The sequence below is a fragment of the Scyliorhinus torazame genome, chromosome 3 (genome assembly GCF_047496885.1).
Source record: "Scyliorhinus torazame isolate Kashiwa2021f chromosome 3, sScyTor2.1, whole genome shotgun sequence".
In the NCBI taxonomy this organism is placed as follows: Eukaryota; Metazoa; Chordata; class Chondrichthyes; order Carcharhiniformes; family Scyliorhinidae; genus Scyliorhinus; species Scyliorhinus torazame.
The window spans coordinates 302607024-302627484 of record NC_092709.1 but is presented as its reverse complement, the minus strand read 5'-3'; the positions used below and the strand labels follow the sequence as shown (position 1 = coordinate 302627484).

At 49.7% G+C, this 20461-nt stretch overlaps 1 protein-coding gene across 5 annotated transcripts in view; it reads left to right on the top strand.

The window, feature by feature from the left end:
* Positions 1–20461, top strand: part of katnal2 (katanin p60 subunit A-like 2) — a 179097-nt gene that overhangs the window by 152707 nt on the left and 5929 nt on the right. For all 5 annotated transcript variants that reach the window (XM_072497461.1, XM_072497460.1, XM_072497462.1 and 2 more), the window contains 2 exons: positions 4229–4320; positions 17807–17917. In XM_072497461.1, the coding sequence (XP_072353562.1) occupies positions 4229–4320; positions 17807–17917 (203 nt within the window). The remainder of the gene's footprint in view (positions 1–4228; positions 4321–17806; positions 17918–20461) is intronic.

Here is a 20461-nt window from a genome sequence, read left to right as displayed (position 1 = left end):
TAGTACAAAAGGTGAAGTCACACGGGATCAGGGGTGAGCTGGCAAGGTGGATACAGAACTGGCTAGGCCATAGAAGGCAGAGAGTAGCAATGGAAGGATGCTTTTCTCATTGGAGGGCTGTGACCAGTGGTGTTCCACAGGGATCAGTGTTGGGACCTTTGCTGTTTGTAGTATATATAAATGATTTGGAGGAAAATGTAACTGGTCTGATTAGTAAGTTTGCAGACGACACAAAGGTTGGTGGAATTGCGGATAGCGATGAGGACTGTCGGAGGATACAGCAGGATTTAGATTGTTTGGAGACTTGGGCAGAGAGATGGCAGATGGAGTTTAATCCGGACAAATGTAAGGTAATGCATTTTGGAAGGTCTAATGCAGGTAGGGAATATACAGTGAATGGTAGAACCCTCAAGAGTATTGAAAGTCAAAGAGATCTAGGAGTACAGGTCCACAGGTCATTGAAAGGGGCAACACAGGTGGAGAAGGTAGTCAAGAAGGCATACGGCATGCTTGCCTTCATTGGCCGGGGCATTGAGTAAAAGAATTGGCAAGTCATGTTGCAGCTGTATAGAACCTTAGTTAGGCCACACTTGGAGTATAGTGTTCAATTCTGGTCGCCACACTACCAGAAGGATGTGGAGGCTTTAGAGCGGGTGCAGAAGAGATTTACCAGAATGTTGCCTGGTATGGAGGGCATTAGCTATGAGGAGCGGTTGAATAAACTCGGTTTGTTCTCACTGGAACGAAGGAGGTTGAGGGGAGACCTGATAGAGGTATACAAAATTATGAGGGGCATAGACAGAGTGGATAGTCAGAGGCTTTTCCCCAGGGTAGAGGGGTCAATTACTAGGGGGCATAGGTTTAAGGTGAGAGGGGCAAGGTTTAGAGTAGATGTACGAGGCAGGTTTTTTACGCAGAGGGTAGTGGGTGCCTGGAACACGCTACCGGAGGAGGTGGTGGAAGCAGGGACGATAGTGACATTTAAGGGGCATCTTGACAAATACATGAATAGGATGGGAATAGCGGATACGGACCCAGGAAGTGTAGAGGATTGTAGTTTAGTCGGGCAGCATGGTCGGCACGGGCTTGGAGGGCCGAAGGGCCTGTTCCTGTGCTGCACATTTCTTTGTTCTTCGTTGTTCTTATTAGGAGTTGAGAAATTCAATTTACCTACCAAAGTTGTCGGAGTGTCGGTTCTGGAAAAGGGTCCAAAGTTGTCGGTTCTGCACAAAAGTCTGTGCTGGCCTGAGGATAAAACCAAATTCCACTTTCAGCTGGCTGATTTAAAGGCTACAGCTCACCATTCAGAGGGTGGCAAATCAGCTGGTCCTCACATTGAGCTGGCCAGCAGGTCTGCTGAAAGGGAGGAGTTTTTGTTGGGGAGCTGTAAAAATGTTGGTAATGGGCTGATGTTTTTTGAGCGACACACTTGAGCACAAAACATGAATATTCAACTCGGTCAAATCCAATTACATATGAATGAAGGAAGAGCTGGTTATGGTAGAATGGGTAAATAGACTAAATGACATGTTGGTAAATACAATGTGGGAAATATTTAAAGGAATAATTTAAATATATGTTCCACAAAAATCAAAACTCAGTAAGAAAGATCCACCTCTGGCTTACTAGGGAAGTTGAGAGGAATATTATGACTAGAGTAACTAAAGTAAATGTTGGATCCTTAGAGGCAGATACAAGGGAATGAGGAAATGGCAATTAAATTGGACAAATATTTTGTCTTGTCTTCACAGTGGAAGACACAAATTGCACCCCATGGGCGGGATTCTCCGACCCCCCGGGGGGGGGGGGGGGGGGGTGTGAATCCCGCCCCCGCCGGCCCCGAATTCTCCGGTACCGAAAATTCATCGGGGGCAGGAATCGTGCCGTGCCGGTTGGCGGCCCCCCCCCCCCCCCCAGCGATTACCCGGCCCGCGATGGGCTGAAGTCCCACTGCTGTCATGCCAGTCCCGCTGGCGTGAATCAAACCACCTACCTTACCGGCGGGACTGGTGGCATGGGCGGGCTCGGGGGTCCTGGGGGGGGCGCGGGGCGACCTGGCCCTGGGGGGTGCCCCCACTGTGGCCTGGCCCGCGATCGGGGTCCACTGATCCGCAGGCTGGCGGGCCTGTGCCGTGGGGCACTCTTTTCCTTCCGCCTCGGCCATAGCCTTCGCGATGGCCGATGCGGAAGTGACACACCCCCCCCCCCCCGCACGCACGCGTGGGGATTACGTCAGCAGCCGCTGACGCTCCTGCGCATGCACGGACTTCCGCCGCCCGGCGGAGTCCCTTCGGCCCCGGCTGGCGTGGCGCCAAAGGCATTTCCCGCCGGCTGGCGGCGCGCCAACACTCCGGCGCGGGCCTAGCTCCTCAAGGTGAGGGCTTGGCCCCTAAAGGTGTGGAGAAATCTGCACCTTTGGGGCGGCCCGACGCCGGAGTGGTTCCTGCCACTCCATCCCACCGGGACCCCCCGCCCCGCCGGGTAGGGGAGAATCCCGGCCCATATATAGAGGGTAACTAAAGGGCTAATATGAGTGGTTGGCATATGAAATTCACTACCACAGAAAGCACTTGGGGCCAAAACACTCTGTTTTCAAGAAGCAGTTCGATATAGCACTTGGGCAAAAGGGATCAAATGATCTGGGGGAAAGACGGCCTATTGAGTTGGATGATCAGCCATAATCACAATGAATGTCGAAGCAGGCTTGAAGGGCCGAATGACCTCCTCCTGCTCCTATTTTCTATATTTCTATGAACTTCAAGTAATTAACATCAGCAGAAGAAAAGTATTAGGCAAACTTAATGGACTAAAGACAAATTCATCTAATGGTCTACATCCTAGAGTTCTAAAGCATACTTCTTGGACAATAAGACTATAAGAAATAGGAGTAGGCTGTTCGGTCCCTCGATAGGATACTGGCTGATCCAACATTCCTCGCATCCACTTTCCTGCCCTTTCCCCATAACCCTTGATTCCCTGACTGATCAAGAATCTATCTATGTCAGACTTGAATATACACAAGGACTCTTCCCCCACAGCTCTCTGTGGCAAGGAATTCCAATGACTCACAACCCTCTGAGAGAAGAAATTCCTCCTAATCTCAGTCTTAAACTGGCTCCCCTTTATTCTGAACCTATGCCCTCTCGTCCTAGACTCCCCCTTGAGAGGTAACATCCTCTCAGCAAGCCCCTTAAAAATATTCTCCTGGGCCCAGAAAAAAATAAAATAAAAAAATGTTTAAAATCTTTTTTTGAGTGGCCTTCAGCCATCTCATGAAGGAGTGTTGGTTAGGCCACGCGAGACCGTGGGAACGCAGAGTACCTGCAGCATGAAATTGATTTACATCTTTAAGCAAGCTAGCACCTGTTTCAGATGGACAGGCTGCCCACCCATTTAACATCTGCCTGAATTATTACATCAAGCAAGTCTTGGACATCTAAGTAGTAACTGAGTGTTCCCTTCCCTAGTTTCCAGGCCTAAAATGAGCAGTCCTTTCAGTATTTTTAGGATTGTAGGACATTACTTTTTGTTTAGACTTACACACATAACAAGACAGGCACAGCTTATATTTGTTTAGAAAACTCATCTGGAGTCCAGAGTTGAATTGGTAAAAAGCAAGTGTTTCTTTTAATAAATGACCATGACCAGCTAGAAATAGTTTTCAGGAAGCCTGAGGTTTTGGCTTGGAAAACAAGATGATGTTGGAAATCTGACAACAAAACCAGAGAAGAATTGAAAAGGCCAGGGAGCATGTCTGGAGAAATAGATGTCAGCCAGGCGACATTTCTGGTCTTCAGACCCCTTCCTCGGATTTTATTGAATTTTGTTTTCATTTGGAAACAACTATATGCTGTAATGGGAAGACAGTAGGGTTCACTTTCTGGAAGGATGTGATGAAGTTGGTTGATGGGCTCCTTCAGCCAAATCTGTTTTCAGCCTTCCTAATATTTTCTGATAAATCCTGCGGCACAACTTATTCAGCTATTCCTTTCTTTGTTATATTGGAGCAGAGGGATCTATGAATTTTATTTATTTCCTAATTATATTGTGTCTTTTTATTTGATTCCTTGTCCCATGTCAGTACTAGATGTTTTGTAGCTATATCTGTGCCACCCATTTGGGAATTGTTTGTATAATGTGTTCTTGTCATTTCTGCCTTGCAAGAAAGTATACTGATTTTGACTTATGAATTATATTTTTGAAATGCATTACCTATTGTATTTCCCAGGTGCTGTTTGAACTTGCTCGATTTCATGCTCCTTCTACTATCTTCCTGGATGAGCTGGAGTCAGTGATGAGCCAACGTGGTAGTGTCCCTGGGTCAGTACACTCATTGTTTATATTTTAAAAATTAGTTTTACTATCTCTCATCCCATGGGTGGAAATTTACCACCTGAGTGGCAGGGTGGGGGTGGGTGCAGGGTGCATCGAGTCTTTTGTCGCAGAAGTGGCCACCGCTCCTGGTGGCACAATTAGAATCAAAGAGCTGCAAGCCATTTGATTGGCTGGCAGCCTTTGGGGGCCAGGCTCCCAGATGGAGCAGCAGTCTCACCCTGGGCCAATTAATGTCCTGACAGCTGTTAAATTACTGTGGTGTTACCTGACCAAGCAGTGGTGGCTCTGCCCTGACTTTTCAACTGTGGGAGGGTGCCAGAACATTGCCTTCGTCTAAAGTTCGGGTCCATGTCTCGCAATTTGTTCCCCTGTTCCACTTTGTACACCTGTATCTCGAATCCACAAATCTATCTCCACTTGCAGGGGCAAGGTTTGATCAGGGATAGTTAGCATGGTTTGTCAGAGGGAGGCCATGCTTAACAAATGTGATTGAATTTTTTGAGGAGGTGACCAGGTGTACAGATGAGGGTAGTGCAGTTCATGTTGTTTCTATGGATTTCAACAAAGCCTTTGACTAGGTCCCACTTGGGACGTTTATAAAGAAGGCAAATGCACATGGGATACCGGGTAATTTGATAAGGTGGATTCAAAATTGGCTTAGTTGTAAGAGACAGAGGGTGATGACAGATGGCTGCTCTCGTGGCTAGAAGCCAGTATCCAGTGGCGTACCACAGGGATCTGTACTGGGTCCGCTATTATTTGTCATTTATATAAAGGACATAGCTGACTGTGGGGGGTAAGATCAGTATGTTTGCAGATGACACAAAGATTGGCAGGGTGGTTAACAGTGAGGTTGAGTGTCTTGGGTTACAGGAAGATATAGACAGGATGGTCAAATAGGCAGATAAGTGGCAGATGGAACTTAACCCTGGAAATTGTGAGTTGATACACTTTGAAAGAAGAAATTTAACCAGGAAGGATTCAATGAACGTCACATGACATTGGGATGGTCTGAGGAACAAAGGGACCTTGCCATCTTTGTCCATAGATCTCTGAAGGCAGGAGGACAGGTTAATAGGGTGGTGAACAAGGCATATGAGACACTTGCCTTTATTAATTGAGGCAAAGATTACAAAAGCAGGACGGTCATAGAGGCAGAGAAAAGTTACGCCACAGAACAAGGCCATTCAGTCCATCTTGTCCTTGCAAGCTCGAAGACACCCAGGTGTTGTCTTCTAATCCCACCTTCCTGGACCTGGTAATGAACGAACCACAGTAACAGATGTTGTGATTGTTATTAATAAAACTTGAGTTGTACCATCCGCAACCGTGTTGGTTCGTCTGTGTAGCAGAGCACCCAACACGACATAGTACCAGGATTGGAACCCAGTAACTGTGAGACCTACCTACGCATCTTAAGGAATCTGCCATCCTGCGCCATGGACACCATCAGCCCGCCGCAGCCGCTCCAAATCGCTGGAAACCTCGGCGTCAACTGGAAGCTGTTTAAACAGCACTTTCAGTTCTTCCTAGAAGCCACAGAAAGGGAGAATGCTTCGGACAGCAGGAAAATCGCCCTCCTCCTCTCCACGGCAGGGCAACACGCCATCCACAACTACAACTTGCTGGTGTTCACGGAAGGTGAGGACAAGACGAAGTACAAGATGGTCCTTCTCAAACTCGAGCAACACTTCAGCTTCGAGGTAAATGAGAGTTTCGAGAGGTACCTCAGGGTAAGGATGGGCCCTTTCAAGCTTTCCTAACACACCTCCGTATCCTCGCGCAGTCCTGCGGTTACGAGGCCACCTCCGATTCCATGATTCGGGACCAGATTGTTTTTGGGGTCACCGCGGGCACCCTACGCCAGCAGCTCCTCAAAATTAAAAGCCTCACCCTAGCCACCGCCATCGAAGCCTGCGTCCTCCATGAAAACGCGACCAGCCGCTACTCCCAATTCCAGGCTGCCGAATCGGCACGGCAGGGGTCCTACGCGGCCGAATCGGCAAGGCAAGGGTCCTACAAGGCCGAGCGGGTCCAGGCGATCGAGTTCCTCCCGGCCCGCGGCCCAGCCGAGGGCGGCCATTTCGCGCGCTTTCCGCGGCCTCCCGCGCTTGTACGTGGCAAAAGTGACGTCGCCGCAGAGGGACGTGACACGCAGGCGCGCTCTACGCAGGACCGAACTGCGCATGCGCGATGGCGCAATGAACGCCATGACGTCACGACGTGCGGCAACTGTGGATCCGCACATTTAAAGCGGCAATGTCCGGCAAAGAACCGACAATGCCTCCGCTGTGGCAAGATGGGCCACTACGCTGCCTGCTGTCGAGCAGGTCAACCTGCCAACGCACCCCAATTCCGACCTGACAAAAGATTTTTGTAAATCTATTTCCACCAATATAGATGTTTTTAATAAAACAAATAAATCTGATTCCACCACCCGATTAGTATTATGGGAGACCCTCAAGGCAGTTCGCCAGAGAAACGTAATTTCTTACAATACATATATTATCAGACAAAGAAAATTAAAACAACAAGAATTGGTGGATTCAATTTTAGAAATAGACCATCAATATTCCATTACCCCCACCCCTGAGTTATATGCAGAAAGACTAAAGCTCCAAGCTCAATTTGACTTATTTTCCACAAATAAAACTGTGCACATGTTACGGCATTCAAGGGGGACTTTTTATGAATATGGTGACAAAGTTGCCCATCTACTAGCCCACCAGCTCAGGTGACAGGCTGCTTCTCCGTTTATCTCCCAGATCTATAGCTCCTCCCATAATCTGACTCTCTGATACTAATTTGACCTTTGCTTCCTTTTATCACAACTTCTTTAAATCTGATCTCCCGTTAGGTAGTATGGCAATGACTGACTTCCTAAATAGTTTGGACATCCCATCTGTGTCCAACCACCTTCAGAAATCGACAAAATCACAAGATCGATTTGGAAAAAGAAGCCCCTTTAACCAATTTCATATCTCTCCAGAAAACCAATCTATCGTCTTCACATTCCAGCATCTAATTTTGAAAATTAATTCAGTGTCCAGGCCTTAGTCATACTCTTCCTGACAATCCCTTCCAGCTATTGATTAACCTTTTATTTAAAGAATTACTACGTGACATCTGCCCTCAACCTGCCTTTATCTTGCAGGTTCCACCAATACCACTCTGTAATTCACTGGTGCTGAATAAAATCATATAAAATCATATCATATAGAATTTACAGTGCAGAAGGAGGCCATTCGGCCCATTGTGACAACACTGGCCTCTGGAAGAGCACCCTACCTAAACCCACACCTCCACCCAGCAACCCCACCTAACTTTTGGACACTAAAGGGCAATTTAGCGTGACCAATCCACCTAACCCGCACATCTTTGGACTGTGGGAGGAATCCGGAACACCCGGAGGAAACCCACGTAGACAGGGAGAGAATGTGCAGACTCCACACAGACAGTGATCCAAGCCGGAAATCGAACCTGGGACCATGGCACTATGAAGCAACAGTGTAGCTGTGGAAAAGTCTAATGGGTCTGTGGTTGAGTGCTATATCACCCGGTGATAGGATAGATGCTATACCTAATGTCCCCCTGTGTCGGGGAACCATGTAATATAAAAGAACAGTTAAACCCTTTCATCATCAGAGGTTTATGCCCTCATCCTGGCCTGGATCCCACAAAGGATTTTGCTTCTGTGGCACTGTTGCACGGCAGCACATGTTGAATAAGATGCATGGTTTTTGAATAAACCTAAATTGATGCAGATTGTTCCTAGTCTTATGCGAGTGTGCCAACCCAACACTCACAACCACTGATTCTATTGTCTGATTTTGAAATCTTTCTTCTCGGCTAAAGTGCTTTTCTCCACAGGCTTTACTGTGCCATTTTGTTACTGCTTTGTACTGAGACTGTGGGCGTCATTCTCCGCCGGCGGGAGTCTCTGTTCTGCCGGCGCCCGGGGGTTTCCCGACGGCGTGGGGGTGCCCACAATGGGAAACCCCATTGACCGGCCGGTGTTACGGAGACTCCCGCTGGCCGGTCGGCGCAGAAATGTGGCGGGGCGGGTAGGAGAATTTCGCCCTGTATTCTTCATTGCACTACCTCTTTTCCAGGTCGAGATGCGCTTTGTTACAATCCCGGCTGATGTTAATACTGGACATGTTCGATCCAGAGTAAAACATGCTTGATTGATCCTAATTTGTTATTTTAAACTGTGGAGGAACGTTACTGAACAGATTCACTGGAGTCTGCTGATATTCTTATAACACAAAGAATAAATCATGTATTAAACAAGAAAAAAAGGAGATTGGAAATATCTCAAGACAAACATAAGACGATGATTCAAATATTCACTATTCCTTCACCCCAGCAATATATTTACAGACGCATACAAATTCAGAAGATAAAACAATTTACATTATCTTCTTGTAAGGAAATGCGTACCTAAATCGGTTGTTTCGAGTTTAGGAACTACAGTTCCCAGCAGCCCTTGGGCTTCTTTTGCGCTTGTGCCGGCCGGAGAATGGCCACACATGTGCAGTTCATTGATTTTACGCATGTGACAGCTGGGAGACTGCTACACAAGTGCAGTTCATCCATTTTCACGTCTTCAGGCAGGAATCAGTCCACAGCACATGTGCAGACGGAGAAGAAAAGTGACCTGAATAGGAACACTATTAAAAAGAAGGTGTCCCAACAAGCAGGGCATAGGAGGAACATAGAGAAGGTCCCAAACAAGGAAGAAGATCCCAAGCCAGTGAGTGGGACAGAAAGACGTCACAGAAGACAGTCAAGGACACAGATGGAAATCAGAAACAGATCCTGCTAAACAAAGCTGAGAGAAAGGAGCAAAGCTTTGACTCCAGATAAAAGAAAGAGCTACAGCGAGCACACTTGAAGCAAAATTGGCTGAAGATCTAAGGGCAGCCAAAGGTAAGTGGCTCCGTGCTGCGGACCATAAGGGCAAAAGTATCTTTTGGAGCAGTAGTGTTCCACTTGACACAATCAAAGATCTGAAAATATGCCCAGAAGGTGAAGCGTGAGTGTACTTGGAGATCCAGGAGAAAGTATCTTCGAAAGTGAGATTGAAGCTCTGAAGGTAGATTCTTGCTGAAGACGAGTGAGAGCGACATTGGGAGAGCTTTTCCAAGGCAGGTTCTTTAAACGTGGAGATTGGAAACCCTTGTGAGAAAGATAGAACTTCATTGAGACCAGTTGGCTCACGGCATGACAAATTTCCAGGTGGGTTGTTGAGAAATCCATTGAATCGACTTTGGTCACATCTGTCAGATACTTTTGTTACAATTCCAGTTGATGTTATTACTCGACCGGAAGATCCCAGAATGGGATCTTGGCTCAAAAGACCATGGGCGGGGTTCTCCATTGGCCGACGGCAAAATCGGGAAAGGCGATTGGGTGGAGAATTGACCTTGATGCCGAAATTGTGGCCAGCACCGGATTCATGCCAAATCGCAATTCTCCGGCGCCTCAACAGTGGCATCAATGCGTTCTACTCCGCACGTACGATAAATGCTGTCTGCATATCATTAGTGGGCCCCATCAGGTATTCTCCGGGGCCTCTGTGATCCTCCACCGCCACAGGGGGGAATTCCCGACGGCGAGGTTACTTGTGCTTTTAAAAATCGGAAACCGGTGCCGTGGCTGATGAGGGGGAGGGAGTGACCGTGGGCTGCCGTTCTTGACACTGGCCAGGCTGGCTCGGAGCCTGCTTAGGGGGATGCAGGAGGTGACCACGGGATGGACCGTGAGGCTGGGGTGAACCCCCATGGGACTGGGGTGTCCAGGCATGGACCGCCATTGCCTGCAACGCAGCCATTTTGCTGCGTACCCCACTGACCACCCACCTTGGCCCGTGGGTCTGCAGAGTGACACCAGCCGTGTGAGTGCCCCCACCCCACCACCCACTCGCACCCCACCTTCCACCATACCGCCTCCCCACCACCCCCCACCCCCGCCATGCCGGCCACCACCCAACGGCAGGCATCACGCAGCCCACCCAAGGACAATGGCCACAGTAGCTGCTACAGGGGGCCACTGGACGGGGGCTATTGAGCGTACTGCTGGCAAGGGCAACACCCGCCGACTGTTCCCCTGGCAGCAAGGAGGGGCTCCAGAACTAGAGCCCCCCACAATGCCGGGCCCTGAAAGTGTCAGGTGTGTAGGGAGGGGTGGGGTCGAGAGGGACATACGGGGGCAGGGTCCGCAGTGCAAACCGGGGCCACCATGTAACCCGTTGGACCTGGTTGGGCACGGGGGTACACACCATATCAGCCTTTCAGCCCCTGCAGACAATGGATAATGGAATTCAACCAGGAATGGTGGCCTTCCTCCTAGTCGCCTCAGCCCTGGGCAATGCACTAAGGCTGTACGAGCTGGAGCTGCTCATGGAGGAGAACCATGCAGCAGTGGAGCCTGCCTGAGAGGAAAAGGAGGCAGCCGGTGAGAATGGGGAGCCAGCCACCCATTAGGCTGCGGAGGAGTTGAGAAGGAGGCACTGCATGAGGTCTTATGTGTACCGGCAACGCCTGTCATTCGAGGACCTGCCAGACTGGGCTCTGGCTGAGCACTGGACAGTGCGACATAGCTGCCAGATCATGACGCACATGGCACCGTGGGGGAATGGGGAAGGATACCTGCTCCCGGTGGCCATCAAGGTGCCACGGTGTCCTTCGAGGCGCCAAGTGAGGACCTGTCCAAAATCTCACAGAGATCGGTGCACTGGTGCATCCACGCCGTCATGGAGGCTCTATGTGCCCAGTCAGCACAATACATCAATTTCAATGTGAACCGAGCCTACAAGGATGCCCGGACAGGGGGTTCGCCACCATCGCCAAGATCTCCCAGGTCTAAGGGGTGATCGACGGGCTGATGACAGCCCGGTCTTCACAAATCATAAGCGGATCCACTTGATTAATGTGCAGCTAAGTGTGTGACCATGAGATGCACATCATGCACGTCTTCGCCCAATACCCGGCAAGACAAGACGCATGATTGCATCGCGGGCCAGGGGGAGTGGGGGTGGATGAGGGATGTAGGAGGATGATGGGGGGGGGGGGGGTGACACACATGCCATGGAGAACCACAATGCAGTGGGGTGTCACCTCCTCACCTGATGCCGATCTCCGCCTCAACGACCGCCCTCTCTCCGGGTCTACCGACCACGTCCAGTGCCCTCTGTTCCACTGAGGTGAGAGGCCGTAGGTCCAGTGGTCCAGTCTTCTCTCTCTCACAGTGATTGTGAGTGGCCTTCACCTTTTTGGGGGGGGAAGACAAAAAACGTACAGTGTTAGATAGTCCGACGCATGCAGCCCAGGGACAGGGTAGCTGGTGATTTCAGTGGCTGGCATGTTGCGCAGGGTGGGGGTTCAGCCGTCCTCCGGGGGGGAGGGGAGATTGATGCTGGGGGCACAATGCTGCCTACTGACCCTGGCCACCCTGAGGAGGTTGTGTAGTTTTCTAAAGACACTGCTGGCCCATCCTGACGTTGCTCACAGCGCTCAGGACGTCTGCCACCTGCACCCAGGCATGGCAAACGGCGGCGGCTGGCAGTGTCCTTCCCACTCTGGGTTACAAGGTAGCCCGCCTCTCTTTGGCATCTAGCAGGCTCTCCAGTTTGCTGTTTGTGAACGGGGTGCTGCTCTCCTTGCTGCCTGTTGGCTGGGATGAGTGTGTGTGGGGAGTGAAGTATGTGTATGGAGCTGCAGCTTGTCAGTCTCCTGAGTGTCCATCCTGAATCCAGTGAATCCGGCACCATTTCTGATTGGAATCGATCGTGTTCCACGTGGCACTCGTGCTAGCCCCTTAACGGTCAGTGAATTGGTCCAGGCACGGCGCCGGATTGTCAGTCGTAGAAGTCCATTAATCCTGCCCCTGCGTCAACACTTAGTCTCAGGAACAGAGAATCCGCCTTCTCAACCTTGCCCCTCACCTGCGGTGTGGTGATCTTCCGGTTAAATCACCACCAGTCTGCTCTTCCTCTCAAAAGGAGGGAGCAACCTATGGTCATCTGGGACTATGGCCTCTTTACTTACTTTTACAGACAGAAAGGGGGTTAAGTTAAACAGCACAGATTTCTCCACTCTCCACTTGTCTGTAAATTGAAAGGGGTTTTGATTTGTTCCCCCGTTTTTAAGTAGTGGCATATTTCCCAACCTCTCAGTTTTGGTATGATCCAATTTTCTACTAATAATCCCGCAGCAAACTAAGATAGGATGAACTCAAAGGGTTAGTTTGTTTGCACACACTCAAAATGAGGGCGGAGGCTCACAATGTTGCCTCATTTGCATTCATACAGTAAAAGAGGGACAGAGAAACTAAAGATTTCCAGTGCAGAGACCACAGAGAAAATAATTATTGTTTCACATAGGTTCCAGACTCCAGAATCAAAGTCTAATGGGCTATTTCTTCACGGGAGTCGGTGAACTGAAAATCGATGCGGGATAATTCACTTTTCTGGTGGTGTTGTCTTCACCAAGGAACTGAACATCGACTGTCAGCAAAACCAAGGAGCTGATTGTCGACTTCAGGAAGCGTAATGGCTCCGAAGTGGAGATGGTCGACAGCTTTAAGTTCCTGGGGTTCATCATCACCAACAGTCTGTCCTGGTCCACTCACGTTGATGCAACAGTCAAGAAAGCCCAACAACGTCTCTACTTCCTGAGGAAGCTAAAGAAATTCGGCATGTCTGCATCGACTCTCACAAAATTCTGCAGATGTGCCATAGAGAGCATCCTATCCGGCTGCACCACAGCCTGGTATGGCAAATGCTCGGTCCAAGATCGCAAGAAACTGCAATGTGGTGAACTCAGCCCAACGCATCACACAAGCTTGTCACCCTCCCATTGATTCTGTTTACACCTCCCGTTGCCTCAGGAAGGCAGACAGCATTATCAGAGACCCCTCACACCCAGGCTTTGCCCTCTTCCGGACCCTTCCATCAGGCAAAAGGTACAGAAGTCTGAAGACCCACACATCCAGACGTAGAAACCGCTTCTTCCCCACAGCCACTAGGCTCCTCAACGAGTCTCCCTCGGACTGATCTGTTCCCTGTAAGACACTATTCATGAAGCTCTATGCTGCTCTTGTTCATGTATTTGCTTTGTTTGGCCCTTGTCCGCAATGTAACCAATTACTTATTTGTCGATGTACTTTGTCGATTATTCATTTTGTCTACTGTGTACATTCCCTTGGCCGCAGAAAAATACTTTTCACTGTACTTCGGTACATGTGACAATAAATCAATCAATCAATGATTAAATAAGCATGCAGAGTTAAATAAGGTTTGTAGACAATCATATGGAATTTTCATTCGAAGCCGTGTAGATGGGGGGCAGGTGTCCAAACTGGGCCACAGCACCTTGTCTATGTTGCTGCTAGTCAGATAGTAAAATGGCAGACAAACTTTGCAATACAGCAAGATAATATTATTGGTTCCACAAACCTGAAGTCCATGTCACATGACTCCCACCTCTTCACGCAGTCTTTGACAACTTTTTAAAAAAGTAGTTATGGGATATGGGCATTGCAGGCTGTGCCAGCATTTATTGCCCATCCCTAATTGCCCTTGAGGGGGCAGTTAAGAGTCAACCACATTGTTGTGGGTCTGGAGTCACATGTAGGCCAGACCAGGTTGGGACGACAGATTTCCTTCTCTAAAGCACATTAGTGAACCAGATGGGTTTTTACAACAATCGGCAATGATTTCATGGTCATCATTAGACTTTTAATTCCAGATTTTTATTGAATTCAAATTTCACCATCTGCAGTCGTGGGATTCAAACCTGGGTCCCCAAAGCATTGCTCTGGGTCTCTGGTTTACCAGTCCAGTGACAATACCACTACGCCACCACCTCACCTATGTATGCATCCCTCATCTGGTTCCCCATGATTGTTGAATGTCTCGTCCATTAAAAGTTGAAAGGAAGGTTTTGAGGCCAGCATGGGTTATGAAATGCATAGGGCCTTTGTAATGCTCTCTTTGAATTTGGTCTGTGCAACCCATAGGAGGGTTGTTAGTGTCTCTTCAGAGATAATGAGAGTCAAGGTTCTCTGTTACTGCCAGGTAGCTCCTTTTGTTCGTGGTCACAGACAGATATAAATTCTGCCATTTTAGGTCTTTGTCCAGTTTAAAATTGTCAGAGATAGCAAAGAGCATGGGCTGGATTCTCCGATTCTACGGCTATGTCCACAGGATCCGTCTGGTCTTATGACCAGAAAGTTGGCGGCACCCCCGCAGCGGTCCTCCGCCCAGTGAGGGGCTAGCAGCTGCGCAGCGTAAGGCCCTGGCTTTACCTGCGGATACGGCCACAGAATGGCTGTGTCTGTGGCTGCGCATGCGCACGGTGGTGGCCTGCGGCAGCTGCGCCGTGGAACATGGCGCCGGCCATGCGCGGACCCGGCCTACCAAAATCTGCCCCCCTGTAACCCACCCCTGGACCAACCCCCACCAGTCCCCCTAGCCCCCGGCGAAGACACCCTGCCAGCGGAATGGTTCACCCCCCTCCCCTGACTGTGGCGGCGCTGGACAGAGTCCGCAGCTGCCACACGAGGTCCCCGAAAGTCGTGAGGACATGCGCCCCACATCATCGGGAAGGCGGCCCATTGGGGCGGAGCTTCTGGGGAGGGCCTCAGGTGATGTCCTGAAGCCGACCCGATAGCGTGCGGCATACTCCTAGAATATACTGTTTTTGAGGGGTCAGAGTATGGCAATAACGTACCGCCCCCTGATTCCAGCGTAAAAATTGATTTTTCCGGCCGATCGATGAATGCGATTTTTGGTGTCGGCAATCGGATAATCCCGTCTCATATCTTTATAATAATAATAATCTTTATAGTCACAAGTAGGCTTATATTAACACTGCAACAAAATTACTGTGAGAAGCCCCTGGTTGCCACATTTTTATAAAATAAATTATACAGGGCAAAATCTCTCAATGGCTTTGACTGAAATTTGGTTGATGGATGGCAATGCCTTGCGCCCTATTAAAACCTCCATTTTGACTATATTATCCTTAGTTGGCAGCACTCAGTAGTGTAGCTGTCACCATCTGGGCCAGCTGACTGAAGAAAACATGAGCATTTGTCTGAAATATTTTGCAGTATCAGCCCCTAATTCCTAATTCTTATCAATTAATGGATCATCATGAAGTTTCTGATTTATCTCAGTCATCACATTTGCATCTTTTAAATAAAATGTCTGAATCCAGGACCCAACTCATTAGTCCATGTGAGATCTCAATCTCATTTTCCACATGGAATATGCATGGGAATGCAAACTGGTTGCCTGTAATTCTTGCGATGTGCCTTTCATGTTATTTCATAGAATCCCTACAGTGCAGAAGGAGACCATTTAGCCCATCGAGTTTGCACTGACCTCTGAAAGAGCATCCTACCTCAGCCAACACCCTCACCCTATCCCCCATCCCAGTAACCCCACCTCACCTTTTTAGGTACTAAGGGGCAATTTAGCATGGCCAATCCACCTAACCTGCACACCTTTGGACTTTGGGAGGAAACCTATGCTCTAGACGGGGAGAACATGCAAACTCCACACAGACAGTTTCCCAAGGCTGGAATCAAATCCAGGTCCCCAGTGCTGTGAGGTAGCAATGCTAACCACTGTGTCATTGTGCTGCCCTTCTCCACAGATTCTTTTGTATTGTTATGATCATTGACCAGACCTAATGTTTTTGCTAAGAGTGGGACCAGTAATGTTTTGTTTAAGGTAAACAAAGTTTGAGATTTAAGAAATTTGTCTATTGAATAAAGTTACAAAATTATACTGGTTTTGAACAAACAAGAATAAATGGTACTATACAAAGTCAGAATTATAAAACAATTTACAATATCTATCTTATACTCTTAATAAGCAGGGTAGTATGAGGTACATGTGAAGTAACAAACCAACTGGGTCAAACCCACCACACTATACAAAATAAGTGACAGATGTGATGAAGAAAAAGAGAGGGGCAGAGAAACAGGCTCCAAAAAAGACTTTAAGTGAAGGGGACTCTGGAGAAGCCCTGAAAGTCTAAGAAGGCAGCAGACGATTAGTGGCTCCGTGATACAGGTCGTTGGGGCAAAGCTAAACCTTTGGAGAAGTTGTGTTGTGTTCACGGATTTCTCCATGGATTTCTCAACAGCCCATCCAGACATCAGTAACACTGAGCCAACCAACCTCACTGAAACACGCACAAGAGATTCCAGTCTTCACCTTCGAAGATCTAATCTTGGAATCCTCACCAAAAGTCCTCCAACTCGGGCAGCACCACAGGCAGCCCAACACCTCATAGGATTTCAATATTGTCTCCGGAGATTCTGTTCATCTGGATTCCAAAGTCTGCATTCAAGCGCCAACTCTGCCGTGAACACAACACAACTTCTCCAAAGGTTTAGCTTTGCCCCAACGACCTGTATCACGGAGCCACTAATCTTCTGCTGCCTTCTTAGACTTTCAGGGCTTCGCCAGAGTCCCCTTCACTTAAAGTCTTTTTTGGAGCCTGTTTCTCTGCCCCTCTCTTTTTAACTGATCTGTGACCTTTTCCTGTTTCTATTTGGGAATCTTCTTTTGGGTTTTCTCTCTTTCCCCTCCTCCTTTGAAACCTCTCATTGTCCCCTCTACCTTTGGGACCTCTCCCTGTCCGCTGCAATGGCACTCAGCACTCCGGTCACCTGACATGGTTTTTTACGCCATTTGTTCTTCCTCATCAGGCGTGCTTGTCCCACAAAACGTAAAAATAGCAGAACTGCGTAAGTGTAGCCATCCCCGCATGCGCAAAATATCCGAGATCTGTCAGAGGTTGAAGCTCTCGACCTCCACTGTCAACAAGGGAAGTATAGTTTCATAACAGCATGTATTTATTAACTGATAGACCTGACACATTCTGCCGGCATCGTATGCACTGCACGTAACTTAGATTTTCCACAGCAACTGTTCCTTCTTCAGCAAACCATGAGCACAATTCCTAAATAAACTCCTCTGAACCTTCAATTCTTTCCACCATTGGTTCGGCTCATCAATTCATTTTTGCAACAATGCTGCCTCTGGGAGGCCAGACCCTTTCTACTCAGCTTCACAGAAGGAAAAGCCCTGATGAAACTCCCCCTGAGCACTTCCTCACTATTGTATAGCTTATTGCAGAGATAGATCTTAAGCCTGTAATATTAGCAGGCAAACAGTAGGAGAGAATTTAATTAAACAAATTAACCAGGAACCAAGGGGCTGGTTTAGCACAGGGCTAAATCGCTGGCTTTGAAAGCAGACCAAGGGAAGCCAGCAGCACGGTTCAATTCCCGTACCAGCCTCCCCGAACAGGCGCCGGAATGTGGCGACGAGGGGCTTTTCACAGTAACTTCATTTGAAGCATACTTGTGACAATAAGCGATTTTCATTTCATTTCAAGTGAATGAATGAAGTTCTTGGAGGAAACTATTTCAGTATTTTTTTTTGAAGGGGAGAACATGAAGGAAGCAGGCGGATGAAGACTGAACTCCTAGTCCAGATGGATGGCTTGGCACGTTCTGATGACCTTGTCTTTGTTTTGGCAGCTTCTAACCTACCTTGGTGAGAAATTAATTTATTATTTTACTCTTCTACAGATTTCTCCTCTTGTACCCACATTGCCACCTCTGGCTTATTCCTGTTCTCCTATTCCATGTTTTATATACTATTACTTAGTAGTATCATCATTGTAAGTTTGTAGTTTGTTTCCATATATGTGCAAGGGACACCTAGCTTCCCGCCTATGCTATCACCCCTTATGCCAAAATTATGAGATCAAAGTGCATTATAAGAATGCAAAAGTTAGCATTTAACACAGAGGGAAAAGGAGGAATTGCTTTTTCCCTCCAATATGCGGAGGTTCATCTTATAGGTAAATATTTAACTTGATCTACCAATGATTTAAAACAGATCAAATAATTAGCTCAGAGACTAAAATTATAGGTAAGCATGCGAGACAAGGCTTAGGCCAGAGCATCAGGCTGAGGGGAGGAGGCCCAAATTAGAGCATGGAGCTGAGTGGAGGAGGTCCAGGAGAGAGTGCGGAGCTAGTGGAGGAGGTCCAGGTCAGAGCATGGAACTGAGTGGAGGAGGCACAGGTCAGCATGCGGAGCTGGTGGAGGAGGCCCAGGCCAGAACATGGAGCTGAGTGGAGGAGGCCCAGGTCAGAGAGTGGAGCTGAGTGGAGGAGGCCCAGAGCAGAGTGCGGAGCTAAGTGGAGGAGGTCCAGGTCAGAGCACGGGGCTGAGTGGAGGAGGCCCAGGTCAGAGCGTGGAGCTAAGTGGAGGAGGTCCAGGTCAGAGCACGGAGCTGAGTGTAGAAAGCACAGGTCAGAGCACAGAGCTGAGTGTAGAAGGCACAGGTCAGAGCACGGAGCTGAGTGGAGGAGGTCCTGGTAAGAGCGCGGAGCTGAGTGGAAGAGGCCCAGGTAAGAACACATAGCTGAAAGATGGAGGCAGAGGTCAGGGAGGGAAGCTGAGTGGAGGAGGCCCAGGTTAGAGCACAGAGCTGAGTGAAGGAGGCCCAGGTCAGAACATGGAGCTAGTGAAGGAGGCCCAGCTCTGAGCGCGGAGCTAGTGGAGGAGGCCCAGGTCAGAGCATGGAACTGAGTGGAGGAGGCCCAGGTCGAGCACGGAGCTGGTGGAGGAGGCCCAGGTCAGAGCATTGAACTGAGTGGAGGAGGCCCAGGTCAGAACATGGAGCTAGTGAAGGAGGCCCAGCTCTGAGCGCGGAGCTAGTGGAGGAGGCCCAGGTCAGAGCATGGAACTGAGTGGAGGAGGCCCAGGTCGAGCACGGAGCTGGTGGAGGAGGCCCATGTCAGAGCATGGAACTGAGTGGAGGAGGCCCAGGTCAGAGAGTGGAGCTGAGTAGAGGAGGCCCAGAGCAGAGCGCGGAGCTAAGTGGAGGAGGTCCAGGTCAGAGCACGGGGCTGAGTGGAAGAGGCCCAGGTCAGAGCGTGGAGCTAAGTGGAGGAGGTCCAGGTCAGAGCACGGAGCTGAGTGTAGAAGGCACAGGTCAGAGCACGGAGCTGAGTGTAGAAGGCACAGGTCAGAGCACGGAGCTGAGTGGAGGAGGTCCAGGTAAGAGCGCAGAGCTGAGTGGAAGAGCCCCAGGTAAGAGCACGGAGCTGAAAGAAGGAGGCAGAGGTCAGAGAGGGAAGCTGAGTGGAGGAGGCCCAGGTTAGAGCACAGAGTTGAGTGGAGGAGGCCCAGGTCAGAACATGGAGCTAGTGAAGGAGGCCCAGCTCTGAGCGCGGAGCTAGTGGAGGAGGCCCAGGTCAGAGCATGGAACTGAGTGGAGGAGGCCCAGGTTGAGCACGGAGCTGGTGGAGGAGGCCCAGGTCAGAGCATGGAACTGAGTGGAGGAGGCCCAGGTCAGAACATGGAGCTAGTGAAGGAGGCCCAGCTCTGAGCGCGGAGCTAGTGGAGGAGGCCCTGGTCAGAGCATGGAACTGAAGGAGGCCCAGCTCTGAGCGCGGAGCTAGTGGAGGAGGCCCTGGTCAGAGCATGGAACTGAGTGGAGGAGGCCCAGGTCGAGCACGGAGCTGAGTGGGGGAGGCCCAGGTCAGAGCATGGAGCTGAGAGGAGGAGGCAGAGCTCAGAGTGGGAAGCTGAGTGGAGGTCACCCAGGTCAGAGTGCGGAGCTGAGTGCAGGAGGTCCAGGACATAGCGTGTTTCTGAGGGGAGGAGGCCCAGGTCAGAGTGCGATTCTATGGGGAGGAGGCCCAGTTCAGAGTGCGATTCTATGGGGAGGAGGCCCAGGTCAGAGTGCGAATATGAGGGGAGGAGGCCCAGTTCAGAGTGCGATGCTGTGGGGTGGAGGCCCAGGTCAGAGTACGATTCTGAGGGGTGGAGGCCCAGGTCAGAGTGTGGATTTGAGGGGAGGAGGCCCAGGTCAGAGTGCGATTCTGAGGGGAGGAGGCCCAGGACAGAGTGTGGATCTGAGGGGAGGAGGCCCAGGTCAGAGTGCGAATCTGAGGGGAGGAGGCCCAGGTCCGAGTCCAATTCTGAGGGGAGGAGGCCCAGGTCAGAGGGCAATTCTGAGGTGAGGAGGCCCAGGTCAGAGTGTGGATCTGAGGGGAGGAGGCCCAGGTCAGAGTGCGAATCT